At 36.9% G+C, this 25,224-nt stretch overlaps 2 protein-coding genes across 3 annotated transcripts; both read left to right on the top strand.

The window, feature by feature from the left end:
- Positions 1–1,099: 1,099 nt before the first annotated feature.
- Positions 1,100–14,783, top strand: ppan (peter pan homolog). Its single transcript, XM_053613500.1, has 13 exons — positions 1,100–1,523; positions 2,638–2,808; positions 2,959–3,060; positions 3,653–3,703; positions 3,913–4,083; positions 4,282–4,358; positions 4,585–4,692; positions 6,060–6,183; positions 6,285–6,363; positions 6,444–6,573; positions 7,458–7,624; positions 8,313–8,832; positions 12,494–14,783. Exons 1-13 carry the CDS (start codon positions 1,509–1,511, stop codon positions 13,482–13,484), a joined length of 2,706 nt encoding a protein of 901 aa, XP_053469475.1. The 5' UTR covers positions 1,100–1,508; the 3' UTR covers positions 13,485–14,783.
- An 820-nt stretch (positions 14,784–15,603) lies between these two features.
- Positions 15,604–22,888, top strand: LOC128600742 (P2Y purinoceptor 11-like). Of its 2 annotated transcripts, XR_008384604.1 has the most exons (3): positions 15,604–16,428; positions 20,162–22,655; positions 22,707–22,888. XR_008384604.1 is itself a non-coding variant. In XM_053613422.1 (2 exons), exon 2 carries the CDS (start codon positions 20,175–20,177, stop codon positions 21,129–21,131), a length of 957 nt encoding a protein of 318 aa, XP_053469397.1. In that variant the 5' UTR covers positions 15,604–16,428; positions 20,162–20,174; the 3' UTR covers positions 21,132–22,888. The 2 variants fall into 2 exon arrangements, 1 of the variants encoding a protein (XP_053469397.1); XM_053613422.1 differs by having other exon boundaries at positions 20,162–22,888.
- Positions 22,889–25,224: the final 2,336 nt, after the last annotated feature.

Below are 25,224 nucleotides of genomic sequence, written 5' to 3' on the forward strand. Positions count from 1 at the left end.
TACAGACAGACAGACAGACAGACAGACAGACAGACAGATAGATAGATAGATAGATAGATAGACAGATAGACAGACAGACAGACAGATAGATAGATAGACAGACAGATAGATAGATAGATAGATAGATAGATAGAAAGATAACTTTAATAATCCCAGAGGGAAATTGACACTGAACACAGAGTGTAGAATAAAGAAGACAGTACATGACCAAACAAAGTAAAAGTTACAGTACACCAAGGACGAAGCGTTTAAAGAGAAGGATATGTAGTAGATATGTAGTAGATATGCAGTAGATACGCAATAGATATGTAGTAGATATGCAGTAGATATGCAGTAGATATGCAGTAGATACACAGTAGATTATGCAGTAGATTATGCAGTAGATATGTAGTAGGTAAGTAGGAATACCTCCCTCATGTATTTAGGTAAAAGTGTCCTTAGAGACGGGAGCTGCTGTAACTGGCTGCCAGGAGCACGGCACCATCTCGAATACATGAGAATTATGATAAACTCCAGAGTGTTAATGACACTATCAGGAAGACTGCTGCAGCCTATTGGGGATTGAAAATTGGTTTATTTGGGGATTGAAAATTTGTTTACACGGAAATCAGAATACTTTATTAATACCTTTATGCATTTATTCATGCAAATGTCCAATGTACAGCTTAAACGTTCATGTGATGAAGCATTAATGATGTCTGAATGATAAATCATGCAATTTATAATATACAGAAATGTTTAAAAGTACAAGGCACAAGTATATAAAAATGCTATTAAGCAAAAACACATTTAAAAATAATCAAATTAACTTTTTCTACATACAATCAATCTATATTAAGAGCAGTAAACTGCAACAAACTAATTATTATTATTATTATTATTATTATTATTATTATTATTATTGTTATTATTATTGTTAAATTTGAATGTTCATTTTGGTCTAGAAATTAAATTAAAATATACACTTTTTCACACGTGCCATTTTTAAAAAACTTTGAATCCCTTTGGTCCGTCATATTCCATACTTTCTGACTATTACCATCATTGATATAAGAGAAGGGCTGTTCTCCTTTTGTCCACCTGGTAGCGATAGAGACAAATGCTCTGATGATTTCTTCTTCGCTTTCTCCTCCCATTCTGCAGCAAGCATGCGCAGTACACTCCGTAACTCGCAGCGTGCTCGTTCTCGTTATTTTTCGAACCCGTATTCCTAAATATTTAAATACGCGGCTTTACCAGCCAATCAACGAACTTGACTGTTGACTTGAACCAATCGGAATGAAGGAGGCGGACATGAATAACCAATCGTAGAGCAGAAGACCGGGCCTGTCAGAATACGGGTGATGAAACACGCACAGTCGTGCAGCGTGGTTCCTCATGTGTCCTCGTTTTGGCTAACCATGAGGGCTGGCAACGACAAAGCTGTTTATTATCCATTAGAACTTCATGTTATAGTCTGATTTTTTTATTTTATTTAACAGTTGTTATTTAATTTATCAGTTGAAAAGATGGGGAAAAGAAAGGTAAGAGTAACTTAAACAACATCATGTTTTATCGGAGGAGCAAAGCTAAATGCTAACGCGCTAGCTGAGCTTCTTCAGGCTCGAAAGTTCATTTCCCTCCACGTGGAATTATTTATTACCTTTATAATTATTTTCAAAAAAGTTAAAGATCCTTAGGAATAAGGTGTGTAGTTAATCTTTGCTGTGTGAGTGAACCCTGAGCACTTAGGCTGCGTTTCAAAGGCAAATTAATTATCTTTAAATCCTTAATTAATTGAGATTATTATCTATATAAGGTAAATTATTTAGATTATTATATTATACATCTAATATATTAGATCATTTAGATTATTATATATATTTATAGGTGTATATATATGTATATGAGTGTGTGTGTGTGTGTGTGTGTGTGTGTATATATATATATATATATATATATATATATATATATATATATATATATATATATATATAAAAGCTGTATACGTATAGAGATATATAATAATCTGGAAATATGTTTAATAAAAGATGAAACTTTTTAAATAATTTTACTAATAACTAGTGTCGTTCAGTACAGGTTTTAGTTGCAGTAAAAGTTAATCATCGTGACCAAAGTATTCAGAGAAACAGGACATTTTATATGTATGTATTATACATACGCCTTATATAATCCTAAATGCTTCCTGACTCCCACCTTGAGAGGGAGACCATTACGTCAGATCAGACAGAGCCGGATTTATTTCATCATCAATGTGATTTTTTAAGGAGAGAGAGAAAAATAAAACAAACGGTCAGATCAGCAGTTTATTATGGTGTGTAATTACAGACAAATCGGTGTGTACGGGGTTTTAATGCTATGGCTGTTCGTACACTCAGGTAAAAGCCTTAATCGTTTAGGAGGTATTAGTAACCTTGTGCGATAATTCATCAGTTAGTCAGATAATTCAAGTTAATCAGGTAGATAAAAACAATTTCCCTTTACAGACAAGCTAAACAACTTGAGCAAAGAAAAATGTTATGTGTGTCGTTAAACCAAAATGTTTTTTTTTTTTTTTTTTTTTTTTTTTTTTTTTTATAAAAAGTTCTTCAGACTTTGACACATCTGTCTGATGTAATATTACTTTTAATCCTGTAGACTAAAAACCAGAAGGCGGCCCGCGTCACTTCGAATCACGTGGCCGAGGAGAAGTACAACAGCGTGCCGCACTCCTTCGTCTTCCACCGTGGCCAAATCGGGAAGAACGTGGAACAGCTGGTGATGGACATGCGGCGTGTCATGGAGCCGTACACAGCACAGTCCTTAAAGGTCTTTACTCCAAATCATCACACGTTTAATGTTCAATGTAGTTTTGCCGTGCCTGGTTACTACGGCACGGACGACGACGACGGTGTTCGTATTGTCCGGTGTGAAAGTGCTTGCTGTAAGTGTTTGTCTTTTTCCTCCTTTATTATGCAGGTTCGAAAGAAAAATGTCTTAAAAGATTTTGTGGCCGCAGCAGGACCGCTGGGAGTCACGCACTTCCTGATCTTCACCAAAACTGACAATAGTGTTAACTTGGTAAGTAGCAGCACAGACTTATTGGATTTTTATTAAAAAATGATATGAACCACTCCCCAATGTATGAATAGTTATGTACGGTTTATTCAGATTATATTGATTGTATCTGAGCAGTAAATCTTTTGTGGTACTTTTTTTTTTTTTGAGAATATTTTGTGATCTCTCAATCTCAAAATAAGACTAACTTTTCATTTAAGTAAAATCACAGTTCTGATTTATTTAGATATATCTGAGAATACTGCGATACTAAATGAGACTCGGAGCTACTTAACTAAGTTATTTGGGATCGCACAAAGATGTGGAGATGTTTGCACGTTGTATTTTAAAGCTCTGGCCTTCTTTATAAGGGTAATGGTGTAGAAATGTTCCAATGCTTTTTTTTTTTTTTTTTTGGTAAGCAATATCTTAGGCATATTAAACAATATATTGTTCAGTGTTAATACATTTGATCAGGTGCTGAAATCCCAATGAATGCATATGAAGATACAATGTCTTGAGTTTAATGAATGTCTGAATGTTTTGAATCCAATTTCGGATGCTTTAAATACACCTTTTGCAATTAAAGTGACCGTTCTTCTTCCTCCTCTCACAGAGACTGGCCCGACTTCCTAAAGGCCCCACTGTCCATTTCCAGATTTCTAAGGTACGCTCGGCTCTGTTAGTATTCGGGTGCTCTTTGTAAATTTAAAGGCGTTCGGATACAAGTGATGCGATTTTAGTGTGTTGACTGCGAAGTGATTGTTTTGAAGTAAACGCACTGATGTATCTGCTGATTAAGCGTTTAATAATACACTGGATTTCCTGCCTCTTATTAAATAACGAGCGTGTCTGTTTTTGTTTATTCGTTTTCAGTACACTCTCATTAAGGATGTAGTTTCATCTTTAAAGAGGCACCGGATGCACGAACAGCAGTTTGCCCACCACCCGCTGCTGGTGCTGAATAATTTTGGGCTGGAGGGCATGCATATCAAAGTGATGGCTACCATGTTTCAGAACATGTTCCCTTCCATCAACGTGCACAGGGTATAAAATCAGGAGTTGAGCAGGAATCTGTGTGATAAAAGTAACATGATGAATGTATAGGTTTCTGAGGTTTCCTCTGATCTGACTTGTATTCTGATATGCTTTCTCAGCTGCCATGTTTACTGTTCATACCCATTCCAGAATAAATATTTTCCTCTCTCTCTCTTTTTTATTTTTATGTACGTATATTTTATTAAGGTCAACCTGAACAGCATAAAGAGGTGTGTGTTGGTGGATTATGATCCTAAGACTCAAGAAATAGAGTTTCGGCATTAGTAAGTAACATTTCTGAGTGGCTCTGTGCGGTCATAGCGTATAGATGGTGCACATGATGAAAGATTTACACATGAGAATACAGTGATTTTTCAAAGTAAACGCACTGATGCACCTACTCACTTATATTGCCATTGGATGTGTGATTGACTGACGTACACACACTCTCCATTAACACCTGTTTTTTTTTGTTGTTTTGTTTTTTTTATTCTCCTCTCTGCCCTGCAGCAGTCTGAAGGTGGTCCCTGTGGGCATGAGCAAGGGTGTGAAGAAGATCTTGCAGGAGAAGTTCCCTAACATGAGCAGACTGGAGGACATCAGTGAGCTGCTTCTGAAGTAAGTCATGTGAAAGGAGGGTTTGTGAGCTGGGGAGTCATTGTTTTTATAGGAGTTGCAGTTCTGTTCACAGGCAGCAGGGGGCTCTCTTCTGTCTGGTTTGTACTTCTGTGAATCTACACGTGTTTTACAGACTATAGCATGATTATGTACGTCAGTGACCGTGACTTTAAAGGTGTTTATTTGTGTGTGTGTCTTAAATCACTTTTCATAATAATCCAACAACACATTACACAGTCCCTCTAGGATTAAGTGTTTTCCGAACGCAGAACTTTACTATACTTTACCAATACTTCCAGCACATGGTCCATCAGTTTTCTTCCATTTCAGAACAATAAAACAATTTGCTTGTGAGCTTGCACATACATTATTATATGGCCAAAAGTTTGTGGACACATGATCATCACACCTACATGTGGTTCTTCTCCCGACTGTTGCCATAAAGTTGAAAGCATACAATTGTATTGGATGTCTTTGTATGCTGTAACTTTAAGATATCCTTTGACTGGAACTAAGAGGCCCAAACCTGTTCCAGCATGACAGCGCCCCGTGCACAAAGTGAAGTCCATGAAGACGTGTTGGCCTGGTTTGCAGTGAAAGAACACGAGTGACCTGCACCTCAACCTTATTGAACACCTTTGGGATGAACCGGAACACCGGCTGCACCCCAGGCCTCCTCGCCCGACATCGGTGCCTCATCTCACGAATGCTCTTGTGGTTGAATGAGCACAAATCCCCACAGTCGTCTTGTTCCTTTTTGATCCTCTAAGGCTGCTTACATGTTTGCCATTTTCTTTTGTGTCTGTGTGTGTGAGATCTTATGAGAATCGGCTGAAAGGACAGCTTCCAAATAATGCTGAGTGATATGAAGCGCTCTTAACCAATAAGGTCACAACAAACATTGGTCTAACACTGATTGTGTGATCTGATTGTAGGCAGCCACAGATAAAGTGGGATGATGAACGTCACAATAGACATAATATTTATACCCCAGTTCTGAGATATCGAAAGTGAAATATCAAATGATATTTGAACAGGTCATAAATCCCCTTATATTTGGTCACTAACAGTACAAATTTTTCCTAGAGCTAGGCCAGTTCGTTAACAGACACTAGCTAGGACTGGTAAGACTGTTGGTATGGTTACAGTGTGTGAATAAAAACCAGACTAATAATTTCCAGTTCTCTTGTGCAGTGTGATGCAAATGATGACACTTTAAATGTCACTGACTGCTCAGTGATCTTTCAAAGTAAACGCTCTGATGCCTCGGTTATGGAAAATCTAAAACATGACTTCTTTTGAAAATGTACTTTAAGAGCCGGTTTAAAAATGTAAAAAAAAAATTTTTTTTTTTTAAACCCTGTAAGGGGTGCAAACCTTTCAGAGAGCGAAGCAGAGCAGGACGGCGAGCACAACATCACCGAGCTGCCTCAGGCGTACTCAGGCCGCGGGAACATGAAGGCGCAGCAGAGCGCCATCCGACTTACTGAGGTGAGGAGGAGGATGGTCGATCAGATTCATTAGAACCATTCCTTACTTTAAATTTTGCGTGACCGATCAAATCTTTTTTTTTCTTCTCCTTTTTTTAAAAGATCGGCCCCAGAATGACCCTGCAGCTGGTGAAGATTGTAGAAGGCCTGGGAGAGGGGAACGTGCTTTATCATTCTATTAGTGAGTTCCTTCTTAATATAGGCTGGAGTACGTACGGTCTGTGTGTACTTAAGTACTGAATAACTTTTTGTTCTTTGTAGTGACGAAGAGTGAGGAGGAGATTCGGGAGATTCTGAAGAGGAAGGAGGCCCGTCTGAAGGAGAAGGAAGAACGCAGGATGAAGCAGGATGAAAACATAGCCCTGAAGAATCAGAAACGAGAAGCGAACAAGTAAATAGCACTAGGGTGTACAAATCTTGTATGAGGTTTTGCCACACTTTTTTGATATATATACTTCTCTGAATCAGCAAATGTGCAGGTGTCATGCACGTACTGTGAATGTGTCCACTAGGTGGTCAGTGTCACATTTGACAAACCAGAACATACATAAAATGAAAAAATGATCAGAAGGTCATGCATCACTCGGCAGGAAGGAAAATGAACGGAAGACGAGTTACTGGGCGTGAAGATCTTGGTTGTTTACGTTGTAATAGTGACAATATTGTGCTTAAAATTTCTCTCATTGCCTTCATACACACTTACAGGCTGTAACTCGCTTCCTCCAAAAAATTCATTCATAATTCACATTTCCTCCAACTGATCTTCAGACTGCCCCTTTTAGATATTGTGCAAGTTCTTGGGTCATCAGATTTTTAAAATATGTATAGCTAAATATTAAGTGGCTCTGATGTTTTCAACTATTCATTAGATTAGCCTTATTATTATTATTATTATTATTATTATTATTATTATTATTATTCGATTTGTAATGCAGCCGTGAGGGGAGGAGGACTGCGATCATAGCATTAATTTATATTCCTAGCGATTAGTGGTCAAAAGATGCTTTGTTAAATTACTCTTATTACCATACCAGTTATCTATATGCAACCATACTTTTGAGCGGTTTGTTTCCTCTGTTGTTGATTGTGTGTATGCCAATGTGATCTTTCTACCTTTCCAGAGAGAGTGAGTTGTACACAGTATTAACCACTGTGGCATTTTTATTCATTTCAAGTTTTCAAAGAATCGTTATCAGTCTGACGCACATTATAATTAGTTCCTGTTTGGGTATTGGGTTTTCGGTGGCATATGTGATTAGGTGTGTGTGTACGCAGGAAAAAGAGTCTGGAGGGCATGAAGAGGAAATGGCAGCAGGAAGAGGCTGCGTCTGATGACAGTGAAGTGGAGGATCCTGGGATGCAGGAGGACAAGCCTGAGGCTGAGGAGTCTGAAGATGAGGCAGAGTATTACAGACAGGCTGTCGGGGAGGAACCTGATGAAGGTAACATCTCTCATACACGTTGGATAGCCTTTTAATCACACACTTCACACATTTCTAAAAGTGTTCGTTTTTGTCAGTTGTCTTAAAGAGATCACTAGATATAGATAACCCTGAATAGTTTCAGTTCACACATTTGATTCCCCTTGCAGACATGCAATGAAACATAACTACAAAAAGATAATGAGAGCAGTCAGTAGTTATGAAGTAATAACTTAATCAGGGCTGCGCAATATGACTATAATATTGATATTGTGATATGTTGTTCTGAGACATCACATGATTTTTATAACAATTACAAACTCTGTGGTGCTTGTAAAACAAATTAGTACAGATTAATGTAAAATTATTGTAATTAGTTCAGATTAATGTAATGTAAGACTGTTGGTTTAATGGCTGTTTGTGAGCAAACCTGTATATCATGATGCATGTTATATGGTAGAAATGTCTTCAGGAAGCTGGTGTGGTTGCAAGTTTTCATTCCAACCACGCAGCAAGTCAAGATCAACTGATTGAATAGGTGTTATTTTTTTTTGTGGCTCCTGTTTGATTAGAATGAGAACCTGCACCCACACCAGCCCTTTGCAGATGAGGTTGGAAACCTGTGCTCTTTGCAGATGCATCACATACTTGTGACGCTTGTTGTAAATTCTAGGGACTACCATCTGCTTCTCTTTTCATATTCTTTCAGACATGTTCCCCACCGCAAAGAGGAAACATGGCCCGGGCAAGTCACCTATGCCTTTCAAAAAGAGGAAAATGTCTGCGTCAAAAGCTTCTGATGACGATAAATCAAGATCCAGACCTAGTGGCAAGGCTTCTTTTGGTGCCAAAAACTTTGGTGGTGGGAAGTTTGGTGGGAAGAACATGGGTAAATTTGCAGCAGGAAACAAAAGATTTAGAGCAGGAAAAATAACCGGGGTCAGCAGCCGGTTTGGGAAGAGTAAAGGAGGAAAGCAGTTTGGGGGAAACAAAGGGGAAAGGTTTGGGGGAAACAAAGGGGAAAGGTTTGGGGGAAACAAAGGGGAAAGGTTTGGGGGAAACAAAGGGGAAAGGTTTGGAGGAAACAAAGGGGAAAGGTTTGGAGGAAAGAAAAGTGGGACACAAAGTTCAAAGGGGAAAGGACAAAGACCCAAAACCGGCTCTGCGTTTAAAGCAGGCCCGAGAGGAGGACAAACAAAGAAGGACTTCAAGAAGAAGAAAGAGAGAAGGTGAAACATGAGCCAGGATCTACACCGCAGTGACTGCACTGGACGAACGCATCCAGGTGGTGGCGTTGTTTTCAGTTCGAACTGCTAATCTGCTAAAGCAGCCATGAAAAGACTGCAAAGATCTGTCAAAAGATAAATTTGTGCTTTGTAAAAAAATGTTCATAAATGTTTATTGCATTTATAGCAATAAATGAGTCTTTCATAAAATTGCCATGATTTTCCTGAAATGTGGCCGTGTTGTAATGAGATGAGAAAAGGGTTGTGCAGCGGAAATGAAACTTTTGATCAGTGAGATTTACATGTCACTGAAAAGTCTGTAGTTTGAAGATGTTGGCTAATTGTACAGAATCTGAACATTTTATAAAGTAACATTTAATACCGATAGGTAGACAAATTCAACATCATTGAGCTATTAAAATATTTGTTGGTCAGTTTATGTTAGAGTTTTTATTGAGGAGAAAATGGTTCAAATAAACTGCCCTTTATAAATGCTTTCTGATTTTCATTTTACTTGGTTTTGGATGAACTTATGTTACTGATGGGAAATGTATTTTATTGGTACTGAAGGGATGTGTGTCTGCAGAACTGTGCGTTAGTTAGTTAGTTAGTTGCCCCAAGTATGCCTGTGTGTCTGATTTTTGGAGAATTTTCTAATTTGCCTTCAGTAAGTTATTCGGTAAATATGGTATCTAACAGTCTGCCATGGTTTTTAAGTAATATAAAGTAACTATATAAAGTATATATTGATAAAATAATATAAAGTAACTTTAGTAATGAAGTTAAAACCACTAGGGCTACAAAAAGAAAAGAAATAAAACAAATGTAAAATTGTCTAATGGAATGAACACCTTTAGCATGAAGCCTACAATCAAGACAGGAAAACCTACAAGAATTTAAGTATTTTGGAAATGGAGTCTGGTAATATTGCAGATTAAGTAAATAATTGTAGTGTGAGATCTGTATTTTTTTTTTTTGTAACCAAACTCCTTTGCATCACTTAGACATTTTATTTATCAAAGCACAGTGTTAACACTTGTGACCAAACATGTTCAAGGTATACATCTTTTAAAAGCATCTGAAAATACACACAATGAATGCTGGGTAACGGATATTGTTACTGGGTAACCACTATTTTGCTATTAAGATTGTTTTCCATCTTCATTTGACAGTTTCTGAAAAATTGAAACGGCCAGCTTTGTAGTCCAGCCTGTAAATTGCTCAGTGAATTGGATTCTTCTCTACACATATGATTTTTGTAGTTTAGACGACAGATAGCAATTTAATCAAGTTTAGGAATCTATAAAGGACATTGGGATGCCGAGTAATTTCCTTCTAATTAATTCTACTAAGACCACAGGTAGCTCAAAGTAAGCTTTCTAATATGTAGTAAAATTTCAGTTCTATCATGTGCAGCAATGAAAGACCTTGGTCTGATGGAGTTCTGGATCCACTGCAACCCTGACTAATAGAAAAACAGTTACTGAAGATGAATGCGTCATTAAATCAATAAACTGAGGCAATGTATATTGGAAGAACGGTGTTTCGTCCCTCCAGTACAGTTCCAGAGATTAGTCGCGAAGGCCCCAATTTAAAATTTTATCATAAACCTTAACAGAGACATTTAAGAGATGCAAGACACCACAAAGAGGAAATATCACACACACATCACCCAAAAAGAGGAAACCTATGGCCGAAAGCTTCTGGTGAAGAAAAAAAAAGTCTGCTGGTACAATCAGACTACTTTGACATGGCAGAAGTCTGCTGTCAAAAAATTTGGAGTGAAGAAAAATGTTTAAAATAGGCCAGAGCAGATACAAGGAACTTTAATAATAAGAAAGGTGAAGAGGAAAAGAGGATGCACTAACAAGGTGTGCTGGAATGGAGCATTTACACCGCAGTGACTGCACTATTACGACCAGGAAATCATAAGCCTCTTTTAAACTTCTAGTAGACCACGGACTTCACAGTCTTCACAGAATCTGTAAACAGGCTACTGGTGAGTGAGAAGATAAACAGTCATTATTATTAAAATAGTGTCATTAAATGTTAAGGTATTGAAAGTTTGTTAATGGGACCGCGTGGGAAAATGTTAGATTCTAAAGTGTCCATTTATTCTTTGAAGGGTCGCATACAACTGGCAATTGTTGAAATAGACTGCAGATGGGTAAATGCATTTTTTTGACTCTGACTATTACATTGCTAGTATGACTCTGATCGCAGAGAGTTTTCGGAAACCCACCCTAACATCTTTAAACTATATTCTATCAAGAGAACAATTTAAGACAATATTACATTATTCACAGGGTTAGCATATTTCATTTGTATTTTATTTGTTGGTAAATAAAATTTGGTGCACCAAATCTTTGCATCAAGACTAGCTTCAAAAACACTTTTCATATAACAGTGATTTCTGTGCACGGCGGAAAATGCTAATTTAGGGAAAATTCAGAAACGAGAAAAAGATGTGGGGACTGAATCTTTGTTTGCCTGGATGTAGAGTGGTGCAAGTGATTTTTATATTCACACACAAGGAAAAAGGATAATATACCCATACCACCCATTGCTCTTTAAGTGCGATTACTTTATATTATGTGCTGTTTGTATGCAGCATTTGGTTTTGTTCTAGTTCACTTCCTTTGCACAGTTTTCAGCCTTCTTCTACATTCACTAACAGTACCTCACTACATAAATAATAGACCTGATCCTGATTTTGACTATTTCCAGTAACTTCCATGTCCTGAAATATTTTATTCCTCCTCTTATACCACAGCAAATTGCCAACGATTACACTTCTTCGATTTATTAAAGAACATGTCACAACTGATCTGTTTATAGCTATATTTAATGTTGGGGAACGTTCTTACCTACATTATAGTATTTCTACTTAATTCTCTCTTTCTCTTTCTTTTTAAGTTAATAAGACAAAAAGCTTGTCATATTAGTTAATGTGCATTCTTTGTGTGTGCGTGTGTGTGTGTGTGTGTGTGTGTGTGTGTGTGTGTGTGTGTGTGTGTGTGTGTTTTTGATACTCAGGAGCTATATTTAGCCTACTTCACACCACAGTATTCTTGGAAAATATGCTATACACTGACCAGATGGAACATATTACATAATACACCAGTAGTTCTATACAATTTATTTATATATTTCTCTATTTTTGCAATAGACTGGCCTGTGACCACATATTAGCATCATGCAACTGCATGCTGGAAACATCAGTTTCCTTAACTGAAGTAGCGTTTCTATTTGGCCATCTAAATATTACAATTTACCAGAACAGGTTTGAAAACAGAAATGTAAAATTCTTTTAGAAACTGAAAAAACATGTAAATGAAACAAAGTTTCCTAAAGCTTAAGTGCTAAGAATACTAAATAAATGGTTCGTTATAACTTCTTAAGTATGTAAACTGCTGTTGTTCAAGATTTTACAATATACAATATTACAATTATAATATTATCACTGTCTCAATACATTTTGGGAAAACAGTGTTATAATTTTGGAGGATCGAGATGTAGGCTTATATGTTTGAATGGTTAACCTGTCTAATTTGTTATAATGGTGCTTTTGGGTTATGACTTGATAATAAACAAGAAATGTGGATCCAGAGGCAAGACTAGGAGAAAATGAGTATCCTACCCTATTCATTTAATTTATTCTAATACAGATGCTTTGCATTGCTGTTTTTAGGAGGCTCGGTAAAATGAAAGGAAACTGGAACTGGAGCTGTAACAATACGTTTCAAAAAGACCTGTTACCTCCCATCTATGGTGTGGAGATGTGTGTGGCGCTGGTGGGGAACATACTGGCGCTGTGGCTGCTTGTGAGTAAGGAGAGGAAGAACTGGCACACCGGAGTGGTGTTCTCCTGCAACCTGGTCGTCAGTGATATCTTTTACGCCCTCACTCTGCCCCTTCTTATCGACTATTATTCAAGAGGTCGACAGTGGATATTTGATGATGCTGTCTGCAAAATAGAGCGCTTTCTCTTCACCTGTAACCTCTATGTCAGTATTTACTTCATCATGTGCATCAGTGTTAATAGATACCTGGCCATCGTTCATCCCTTCTTTGCACGCCAACACATTCGCCCAAAACACGCCAAGATCATCAGTGTGTTCGTCTGGATCTTTGTGGCAAGCATTTCATCTCCACTTCTCTACTTTTCAGGTGTCTATAAGGACAAATGTTTCTTATTTGCAAATCTAGATAGAAAATCAAGACTAAAGTCTACCTACAGGGTGTTTATGGTTGTTATAGGCTGCTTTGTCCCATTTGTAGTTACTTTTGCATCATATTTTGGTGTTTTGTGGGTGGTTTTTAGAAATGCAAATATCACCTCATTGGAGAAGAAAAAAGTGTCTCTGATTGTTGGCGTAAGCTGCATCCTGTACACTGTGTCTTTTGTCCCCTATCACATTCTACAAATATGGAACTTTAAACTGAGGGAAGAAGATAAATCTAATTGTTCTGTGCATAATGAATACCAAGTGTCAAAGGCATTAGCTTGCCTGAACATGTGCCTCCATCCCATCCTGTATATGGCTGTGTTTGAAAGTATCAGGGCAGTGTGCTGTACAAAGAGCTCAAATGTATCAAATGTACAGATCACAAAAGCTGAAGAACAGAACCTTGAATTGAAATCCAGAGACTGAGATTGCAAACGATTTTGTTTTCCTGCAAACATTTGTGTTGATTTGGATGTATGTTTCAGCTCATTATCATGTTGAAAATTTAATCTATGGCCAAATTTCACCCTTCTGGAAGAGGTAACCAGGTTTCGAGTTAAAAATGTTACTGTAGTTAGTAAAACTGATAATACACTCAATATTCACAAGCTGTTAAACAGCCCCAAAAGATTCATGTTGCACCTCCATGTTTTATGTTACAGTGGGTTTGGGGAACATGTTGATGACCTGTATGGTCAGTAAATTTATTTTGGTCTCATCAGAACTGATTCAAATTGTAAATCCAGTGATGGGATGCTCTCAGGAAGTGCTTCATAAAATTTTCCAGAGTTTGTTAGCGTTTTTTTTTCTCTTTCTTTTTAGGTTTACTCACAGTTTCCAGAAGGGCCCACCATGACACGCTATAGGTCCATTGTGTCTACATATACCAAAGCTAATCCAATGCTGGACCTACATCTGTTACCATAGTAAATTTCAAAGCCAATACATTACCCCCTTGTGACACATTGAAGAATTTTACAGCATTTAAAATATCATGATACAAGATGGTAATGTATTGGCTTTGCAGTTTTACAGCATTTTAATGCTGTGTCACAACACAATATGATTTTTATTTTAAACAGTTATTGCAAGTTAGTTCAAGAAAATAGGAACATTCTGAGTGCGTACCAAGCCAAAGTGTAATATTACTTCCTTCTATTTCCTTTTCTATTTCTATTAAAAAATAACAGCTTATCTATTGTTTGGGACATTTTAAGTTACACAAGCCTCTCAAATTCTCTTGATTGTCTGCCTCCAAACATCCCCGGATAAACTAAGGTAATCTCAATATGGCTCTCGCATAGGAGAATAGGACATGCAGCACCACACAGTCTCGCAGTCATATGATCAGTCCCCATATACAACATGGTGTCCAAGCGGTCGAAGAGGCACTGGAGTAGAAAGGAGACACTGACTCTTATTTCAGCTCCAGCGACGATTTGTCATGTAAATGTCAAACTTTTACATATGTCATAGCAGAATGCACCACAAACTACAAAAACAGACTTCCTGGACTACAACACCCACACACCATTTTCAATGTCATGTTCTCAGTAACTAGATATTACTGATCACACATCTGGACTCACGTCTCATGTATGTTAAGAAAAGGTACGATAAGAAAAACTTTATTGATCCCACACTGGGGAAATTCCCTCATTAGAGCAGCTCAATTACACAAAACAGATAAGAAAGAATACACATTAAATAGGAATAGAATACAAAAATGTCACACACACACACACACACACACACACACACATATATATATATATATATATATATATATATATATATATATATATATATAATGTATATACAGCAGTCTGCTGCTGAAGGAGCTGCTCAGGGACTCCAATGTCTCATACAGGTGGTGAGAGGAGTTGCCCATTATTGACACCAGCTTAGCTAACATCCTCCTCTCCCCCACCACCTCTATGCTGTCCAGAGGGCAGACCAGGACAGAGCTAGCCCCCTTAACCAGTTTGTCGAGCTCCAGGAAGCGTCTTAACCATTTGTACGTAATGTTAGCACACTCCAAACACACACAGATGCTGTGAAGTATCTGCTCAGCTCTGTTTTCACAATGATGTACCAAGCTTTTAATTCTGATTGTTGTTCATGTTCTGTGATTCTGGATTGTCTTTCTCAATTGTGATTTTGTCTTGATTTTTTGTTTGTTGGTTGTTCAACGCCTGACCACACACCTGTCTCTCCCCCTTGATAACGTCTGGTGTTTTGGATCTGTTTTTTGTTCTTTTTAATAAACGCATTTACCGCAACTGTCTCCATCTCGGGTGCTTGACAACTATTTGCTACTTACTGTTAAGAGACTGTTTGGATTTGCTGTCAGTTATGCATTTCATTACATAAATAATGTTTAAAGTGGCGATCATTACCGGAAATGATGGCACACTCAGAAAGATTTGTTCAATTGGCAAAAAAAAATAAAAATAGATGGATAAAAAATAGACTTACTTTTTTGCAATCCTGCCCATGAATGTGACAGATAATGTTGTAAATTCTAAGAACTGGCATTCATCTGCTTCACTTTTCATGTTCTTTCATACATGTTTCCCACCGCAAAGAGGAAATATGACCCAGGCAAGTTGCTCAAGCCTTCCAAGAAGAGGAAACTGTGTATGTCAAAATCTTCTCGTGAAGAAAAGTTAAGATCCAGACATACTGGCAAGTCTTCTTTTGGTGCTAAAAACTTTGCTGGTAAGACATTTGGGAGGAAGAAATGTGTAAAATCGAAGAAGAAACAAAGACTTTAGAGTGGGAAAAATGGCAGGGGTCAGCAGCAGTTTTTGGAAGAGTAAAGGAGGAAAGAGTTTTGGAGGAAACAAAGAGGAAAGGTTTCTGGGGAAAAAGTAGGGCACAAAATTTTGGTACATTTAAAGCAAGCCCTATAGGAGGACAAGCAACGAAGGACTTCAAGAAGAAAAGCGAGAAATGGTGAAGAGAAAACAGGATTCAAGATCTACACAGCAGTGACTGCACTAGCAGAACACATCTTGGTGGTGGCGATGCTGCAAGTTGTTGTTAATGCTTAACTGCTAATCTGCTAAAGCAGCTTTGAAAAGACTGCAATCTGTCTGAAGATAAATTTGTACTTTGTAAAAAAAAATGTTCACAAAAAGGTTTATTGCACTTACAGCAATAAATAATGGATCCTTACATAAAATTGTTTCATATGAAACTTGGCTGTGTCGTAATGAACAGTTGATGCGGTGGGAAAGGATTGTGCACAGGAAATGAAACTTTGATCAGTGAGATGCGGACATGTCACAACAAAATCTGTAGTATGGGAATATCAGCTGTTTGTACAGAATCTTAAGAAACTTTGGACCAAGTGACACGACTATTGGTAAGTAGACAAATTCAACAAATCATAAAATGATTAAAATGTGTGGTTTTTAAGGATAATTTATGCTTGTGAATTGCTATTGGGTCCCCCCCCCCCCCCCCACATCATTGCCCTAACCCTAGTATACAGTTTTCTGAATACTAGATGTTAGGAGAAGATTGAATTAGGAATAAATTATTTTATTGATGGGTTTCTTTCATTTCTTTTCCACAGAATTATGCCTGGTTTATTCTTTTAGACTAGCCCCTAGAATACCATTATTTTAACTGATTTTGGAGAATTTTCGTGTATATATAACTTGATTAGGAATAAATATGGGTCTAACAGTCTGCGACGGTTGTAAAGAGACTTTGGTAGTGACATTAAAATTATCAGGGCTAGTATTCCCCCTAAATGTCTTTTGAAAGAATGATGTTTCATCGGTTCAGGACAGTTCCAGAGACTTGTGGAATCCATGTGAAGGCACGTTGAAGCTGTTCTGGAGGCTTGTGATGGTCTCAATTTCATTATTCATTTTTACGTAGACCTTAACTACACAAAAAAGAAAGACAACTAAGACATTTTCCACATAATAAAGAGGAAATATAGAAACACATTGATTATCTAAAAGGAGGAAACCTTCTATTTCATAAGTCTCTGATGAAGAAAAAAAAACAACTCTATTGGTAAGACAACTTTTATGTGCTGAAATTCTCCTGGAAAGTTGTGAAAAGCAGGCCAAAGAAGATGCGAATGACTTTAGAAGAATAAGAACAGAGGATGAAGGAGCTGCACATGCTATAACGGAGCACTTACACCACAATGACGTCAGGAAACAGGAAATGAAAAGCATAAAACTTTCGATCAGATTAGACTTGGTGAGTTGATGTACACATAGAGGACGCAGGCTGTTTGTACGAACTTTGTGTGCAGACTACTCTGATAAGTGACGAGATAATCTCAGTAATTTTTATCAAGGTTTTTTTTTTTTGTTTTTTTTTAGGATGTTGAAATTTTCTTAATGGCACTGTGTGTAAAAATGGTGTCAAGTGCCCAAATCTATTCTTAGTAAAGTAGCATACAACTGGCAATTGTTTAAATAGACTGCAGTTTGGTAAATGTCTTGGGCTCTGTGATTGAAATCGAAAATGATTTAAATTTTTACTTTGACTGTTAGATTGCCAGAATGACTCTGATCTCTTTAGGATACATACCATAAAATCTTTCAACTGTATTTTATTACAATATTTCATTATTCATACGGTTATGACATTTCCTTTGTAATTAACTTGTTGGTAGATAAAATTTAGTGCACCGAATCTTTGCAGTTAAGACTAACTTTAAAAACATCTTTCATATAACAATGAATTATGAGGTCTTGGTAACGACTTTTAAACTTTTGGGGCTAGATTGCCCCGATCAGCTCAGGCATGATTTAAAATTAAAACAAGTGCGACATTCAAATTGCAAAATTGAAATAATCTAAATTTGTTATCTCTCTTTTATCCAAGTCCAGCAGCTTGCTGCTGTTGGTCCTTGGTGCATCATCCAAGGTTTTCACTTAAATGGTAACATTTAACTTTCTTTATTAAATAAAGAGTTTCACAGAGAAAAATGCCAATTTAAGGAAAGATTTAGAAATGAGAAAAAGATGTGGAGACTGAATTTTTGTTCGCTTGGCGGTACATGACAAGCAATTTTTATATTCACGCACAAGGAAAAAGGAAATTTAATGATACACCTACTGTCATGTGAAAAAATAAGTACCCCATGGAAATTGTTGGCTTTTTTGACATGTTTGGACAAGCAAACATTTGATTGTCTCTGACATCAGCTTGCTGAAATTTTTGACAACTCTTCCATGCATTATTCTTTCAATTGCAAGATGTTTGAGGGTTTTCTTGCATGTTCTGCCCGTTTTAATTCCCTCCAACAACATTTCAATGTAATTCAAAGCCGAGCTTTGACTAGGCCATTCCATAACCCTCCATTTCTTCTTTTTAAGCCATTACTTGGTGAATTTTCTAGTGTGCTTAGGATCATTATCCTGTTGAAAAGTCCATTTTCAGTTCAACTTCAACTTTTGGACAGATGGCCTCACATTATCTTCAAGCACTCTTTGATATGATGCAAAATTTATAGTTGAATCAATGAATGTAAGCTGTCCAGTCCCTGAGGCAGTGAAGCAACCCCAGACCATAACATTTCCACCACCGTGTTTCACAGTTGGTATGAGGTGCTTCTCCTGAAAAGCTGTCTTTGGTCTGCACCAAATATGACTGCTGTTACTGTGGCCAAACAACTCTATCTTTAATTTGTCTGTCCAGAGCACATTTTTCCAAAAGGCCTAGTCTTGCAAAGGTTTTTTTTTTTTGGAATGCCTCCCATGTAGGGAAAATTTGTGCAATCTCTTTCAGATTGTAGAAGCATGCACTTTAACACCAACAGTTGCAAGACTTACTAGTAGATCCTGTGATGAAATTTTGGGGTTCTTGTATAGTTCTTTTTTTGCATCAGACGGTCTGCTCTTGGGCTGAAGTTCCCGGGACGGCCAGTCCTGGACAAATTGTCATTTAAAATCTGTGCAACTTGCAGATTATTTTCCTTACAGTGAAATGATGTATTTCAAATAATTTGGAGATCTTTTTAAATACCTTTCCAGAATCATAGGCATCCACAACATTTTTTCTGAAGGCCTTACAGAAATCTTTAGATCTTGGCATGATGACACCACACACCTCAATAGCAAAGGAAACACCAGACACTCCCTAAGCAGGTCCTAATCACTGGCACCCAATCTTGAACACCAGATTCTAATTTTATGTATTTTAAGGTGTGATAAATGTAGGTGTGTACTTACTTATTCCATGTGACTGATCTGTATTTTCTTTATTAATTTAAATTGTGAAAATTACTTCAAAATGTTAATTTTATGTGTCATTTTGACAGAGTGTATCAAATTAATTAATAGGCATTAATAGGAACTGAGGATTCAAAGAGGATCAAATGGTTTTTTTGTCCAAATATGTCAAAAAATCCAACAATTACCATGGGGTGTTCCATGGGGGATTATGGAACTGGATGCAAAAAACATAAATTTTCTTAACTCACATAGCATTTCTGTTTGTCCATCATAATATTACAAATTACCCTAACATATCTGAATAAAGAATGTAAAGTTATTTAAAAAACTTAAGTGTTTAGAGTAAACCTTGAAATGAAAATATGAAACTGACTACATTGATGACAGGGCAGGACTGGATATTACAATGTCATTTAGCAATTAATGTGTTAAGAACACATTAAAAATAGTTCATTATGACTTCTTAAGCATGTGAAACTAAGTTGTAATTGTGTATCAAGATTTAATCTAACGTTTGAATGCAAATATAGGTCCGGAGGCAAGACTAGCTGCAAATGACTGTTCTATACTATCCCTAATTTATTCTAATACTGGTGCTTTGCATTGCTGTTTTTAGGAGGTTCAATAAAATGGTAGGAAACGGGAGCTGTAACAATATGTTTCAAAAAGTCCTTATTCTTGTGATATATAATAATATAAGACTAATCTACCGGTTGGGACAAGTTACTATTACCACCCCAAAGTTGATTCATTTCATTTATTTTGAAATTGGTTTTGGGTTGTGACTTGATAAACAACACATATGGGTCTGGAGGCAAGACAAGCTGAAAATGACTGTCCTATACTATTCCTGATTTATTCTAATACAGATGCTTTGTATTGCTTTTTTAGGAGGCTCGGTAAAATGAAAGGAAACTGGAACTGGAGCTGTAACAGTACGTTTCAAAAAGAAGTGTTACCTCCCATCTACGGTGTGGAGATGTGTGTGGCGCTGGTGGGGAACATACTGGCGTTGTGGCTGCTTGTGACTAAGGAGAAGAAGAACTGGCACACAGGAGTGGTGTTCTCCTGCAACCTGGTCATCAGTGACATCTTTTACGCCCTCACTCTGCCCCTTCTTATCGTCAACTATTCAAGAGATCGACAGTGGATATTTGGTGATGCTGTCTGCAAAATAGAGCGCTTTCTCTTCACCTGTAACCTTTACGTCAGCATTTACTTCATCATGTGCATCAGTGTTAATAGATACCTGGCCATCGTTCATCCGTTTTTCACACGCAAACACATTCGCCCAAAACACGCCAAGATCATCAGTGTGTTCGTCTGGATCTTTGTGGCAAGCATTTCATCTCCACTTCTCTACTTTTCAGGTGTCAATAGGGACAGATGTTTCATATTTGCAAATCTAGATAAAAAATCAAGCCTAAAGTCTACCTACAGGGTGTTTATGGTTGTTATAGGCTGCTTGGTCCCATTTTTAGTTACTTTTGCATCATATTTTGGTGTTTTGTGGGTGGTTTTTAAAAATGCAAATATCACCTCATTGGAGAAGAAAAAAGTGGCTCTGATTGTTGGTTTAGTCTGTGTCCTGTACACTGTGTCTTTTGTCCCCTATCACATTCTACAGATAGTGAGCTTTAAACTGAGAGAAGAAGGCAAGACTAATTGTTATGTACGTAATGGATACCAAGTGTCAAAGGCATTAGCTTGCCTGAACATGTGCCTCCATCCCATTTTGTATATGGCTGTGTTTGACAGTATCAGGGCAATGTGCTGTAGAAGGAGCTCAAATGTATCAAACGTACAGATCACAGTTGGAGAAAACTTTTCAAAGAACCTTGAATTGAAATCCAGAGACTGAGATTGCAAATTATTTTCCTGAAAACATTTGTGTTGATTTGGATGTATGTTTTGGGCCATTATCATGTAGAGTTTCAGAGGAAAAGGGATCTAAGTTTTGGGCTAAACGTTTCTGTATTTAGTAAAATTGATAATACACTCAGTATGCACAATCTGTTAAACAGCCCCAAAAGTCAATGTTGCAACTCCATATTTTATTTTACAGTGGGTTTGGGGGATTGTGCTTGTATGCATTTGCTATTGTCAACAAACCTTTATTTTGGTCTCATCTAAACTGATTCCAGTTGTTTATCCAGGAATGAGAAGCTCTCAGGAAAAGCTTTTTTGTGCAACTCATCCAAGCAGTTTCTTGTGTTTAATAGGTTTGTTTGAAACTCGACAACTCTCTTGTTTCAGAAATTAAAACTAAATCTAAGATAAAATAAAGGCAACCTGAATAAACACAAAATATACTTTTTAAATGATAATGTTATTTATTGAAGCTAAAATTTTTTCCAATACCATCTGGGCCTGTGTGTAAATGTATTTGCCCTTGTAGTTACTAATTCCCCAAATCTTTGAAACTGCGTTCATAATGGGGTTCAGCTGGACTAGACACAACCAGACCTGATTACTGCAAATCCTGTTCAATCAAATCTACACTTAAATAGAACTTTTTCAACAGCATGTAGTTGGTTAAAAGGTCTTACCCAGTAACACACGATGTGAAAATTGAAAGAAATTCCAGAAGGTAATTGAAATACATCAGTCTGGGAAGGGTCACAAAGCTATTTCAAAGGCTCTGGCACTCCAGAGAACCACAGTGAGAGCCGTTAGCTACAAATGGGAAAAACTCGGCACAGTAGTGAACCTTCACAGAAGTGGCCGACCTTCCAAAATTCCTCCAAGAGCACAGCGACTACTCATCCAGCAAGTCACAAAAGAGCCAAGGACCACAGGTCTCTCATGCATCAATAAAAGTTAATGTTCATGACTCCACTATCAAAAAGACACTGGGCAAAAATGGCATCTATGGAAGAGTGGCGAGTGGCAAAATTTTGCCAAAACACACCTTGATGATCCTCAAAGCTTGAGGAGAATGTTCTGTGGATTGCTGAGTTGAAAGTGGAACTGTTTGGAAGACAGTGGTCCCGTTACATCTGGCGTAAACCAAACACAGAATTCCACAAAAGAAATCATCATACCTACAGTCAAGCATGGTGGTGGCAGTGTGATGGTGTGGGGATGCTTTGCTGCTTCAGGGCCTGGGCAACCTGCATTAATTTAGGGAAACATGAATTCTGCTCTCTACCAGAAAATCCTAAAGGAGAATGTCCACTCTTCAGTCCGTAAACTGAAACTCAAGCACAACTGGATTGTGCACCAAGACAATGATCCAAAGCATAGGAGTAAGTCCTAGTCCTAGAAGTAAATGATTAACTGATCTCCAGTTATCGGAAGCCTTTGGTTGCAATTATTGCTGCTAAAGGTGGCACGACCAGATTTTAAGTTTAAGGGGGCAATTAGTTTTTCACATTGGTGATAGGTATTTGTTTGTTTGTTTTTTGCTTCAATAATTTTTTCACATTGGTGATAGGTATTTGTTTGTTTGTTTTTTGCTTCAATAATTTTTTTTTTTTAAATAATACCTATATTGTGTGTTTACCCAGGTCTCAGGTTGACTTTGTTTTATGTTGTATTTCATTTGAAGATCTAAAACTATTTAATGTTTGATATATAATTAAACAGAAGAAATCATTTTTCGCAGCACTGTACTATATATATATATATATATATATATATATATATATATATATATATATATATATATATATATATATAAAATAGGCAGCAAGTGAACAGTCAGTTCTCGAAGTTGTGTTGGAAGCAGGAAAAATGGGCATGAGTAAGGATCTGAGTGACTTTGTACAGTAAACCAATTCATTACTTTGTCTCTCAATTCTCAGTAGATCTTCAGGTGTGTTTAATGTTATGGCTGATTGGTGTGTGTGTGTGTGAGAGAGAGAGAGAGAGAGAGAGAGTGTGTGTGTGTATAACTAGTAAATTATTTATTAATTTCTAATATAGAAATAGATAAATGGGGTGTCCAGCGTTAGTGTTAAACCTCAACTTCGAGAACCGGCTGCAAGCCAATACACCCTCTTGTGTCACGGAAGTAATTTACAGCATTTTAAATATCATGACAACACGATTTCTTTTTGAAGCAGTTAAAGAAAATCTGAATTTTTTGAGTGCTTTACGAAGCCGCAACTGGGTTACTGGGTCTTTTTAAAAACCTCAATGTCACTGCTTGGTTGAAAATATGTTAATTAATATGTTAATTACTCTGGGATTCAAAACAAAACTTGTGATAGTTTTTACAAAAAGGTGCATCACTAAATAAATATGAAGATTTTCGCTTATTTTTCCAAGCAGACAAAGATCACTTTGTAATTGGGGCAGCTTATGTGGTTTAACATGTTGGTTGCTCATCAATTATAATTAGCCTGCTTCATACCACAATATTCTTGTACAACAACTCATACCCAGACCATATGGCATGCAGTTAAACTTTATTACCAGGAAGGCTCAGTTATAATAGTACAAACATGTGGTTATTTGTTCTTGACTACTCCTCTGTTGTCTTCTTTCACATTCATTCTTTGACACTAGGAGAACTATTACAGCAAAATTACATACATAACAGGCCAGATGGCATGTGCTATGAGTTCCAAAATACACACATAGCTCTGCATAAATAGATCAGGGCAAGACTATGCTTAAAGGAATATTTTAAAAATTGCCTCAAATGTTGTCTCGTTGCTTCAGATGTTACTTCTTTCCGTCGAGAGGCTCATGACCACATTATATTTGGCCATTAAAATATTCCACAACATTATATTAGTGTAAAATGAATCAATTAAAAAAAAGTTACACACGGGTCCATAGAGGACAAAAATGTCCATGTCCAAAAACTGTCATAAAAATATTATATATTAATATTTTTTTTAATTTTCACTGATGTCAGGTTTTTGTTTTTTTTTTGCCAGCATCAGTTCTGATCATAATTACCAAATCAGTTCTGATCATAATGACCATAATTCATTCATTTTCAGAACTGTAACCCTTTCTTTTATGAAAAAAAAGAAAAATAGCATTCAAAACAGTGTTACTATGAATGCAGATTTTAACACACTGAAAAAGACACACTATTAGCACTATTTATCATCACATAATAAAAATAAAATAAAATAAATAAATAAATAGATAGATAAAAATTACTCTGGCACTTACACCTCTACTCTGCACACTTTGCTTCTTCTAGAACTCAATTAATCAATCAATTCTCTGCTTGATATATCACTTTGCTTGTATTTTCTCATTTGTAAGTCGCGTTGGATAAAAGCCTCTGCTAAACGAATAAATTGAAATGTAAACATAAATATATATAAATTCCAACATTCTTTTGGATGTCGATGGAATAAAATAAAATATCAGATGCCAGGAACGTACCTTCTTATATCATTTCTAACATTTACACATTTGAATGACCATGTAATACGAAACAATGTGATAACAAAATTAAAAATGACCTAATGTAGCCATGGGCGTTGTTTCGACTCGGGACAGCTCTCATTTGCTGCTATTGTCAAGGAACTGTTTGATGCCGTACACAACAGCGCTTTGCTGTTCGCTGAGAGTAGGCTTACGGTTGAGAGGCAAGAATTTGGCCAACAGTTGCTGCAAGCCTTTTATAATCGTGTAATTGTTGTGTGAGAAGGCCGGAATTACAGAGAGGGGTTAAAGCAACGCAAATATGCACGCACATGATGCAGTATTAGACCATAAACACACCATAATGAAACTAAAGCAGAATCCCGGACATATTCTCAAGTTTAGAAATCCCGGCCGGACGCTTTAATATCAGTTATGAATATTGCCTATACATGCTGATGAAGAAAAATACTTCTTGTTGATAATGTAATTTAATAAATTCTGAATTGTACATATCCCCTGAGATACGTTGCCTGATTAGGGGAAGGAAAAAGTTTGGGGGTGAAGCTTGTCTAGGGCATCAACTGCAAAATACACATATTCTCAATATTGTGGGTTGC

Source organism: Ictalurus furcatus, chromosome 24, assembly GCF_023375685.1.
Source record: "Ictalurus furcatus strain D&B chromosome 24, Billie_1.0, whole genome shotgun sequence".
Taxonomy (NCBI): Eukaryota; Metazoa; Chordata; class Actinopteri; order Siluriformes; family Ictaluridae; genus Ictalurus; species Ictalurus furcatus.

Coding starts and splice junctions, on each gene's coding strand:
- ppan (XM_053613500.1), top strand. Junction 6,184..6,284: donor GCGCCATCCGACTTACTGAG/GTGAGGAGGAGG, acceptor TTTTTTTAAAAG/ATCGGCCCCAGAATGACCCT. Junction 6,364..6,443: donor CGTGCTTTATCATTCTATTA/GTGAGTTCCTTC, acceptor TGTTCTTTGTAG/TGACGAAGAGTGAGGAGGAG.
- LOC128600742 (XM_053613422.1), top strand. CDS start 20,175: ATGAAAGGAAACTGGAACTGGAGCTGTAACAGTACGTTTCAAAAAGAA.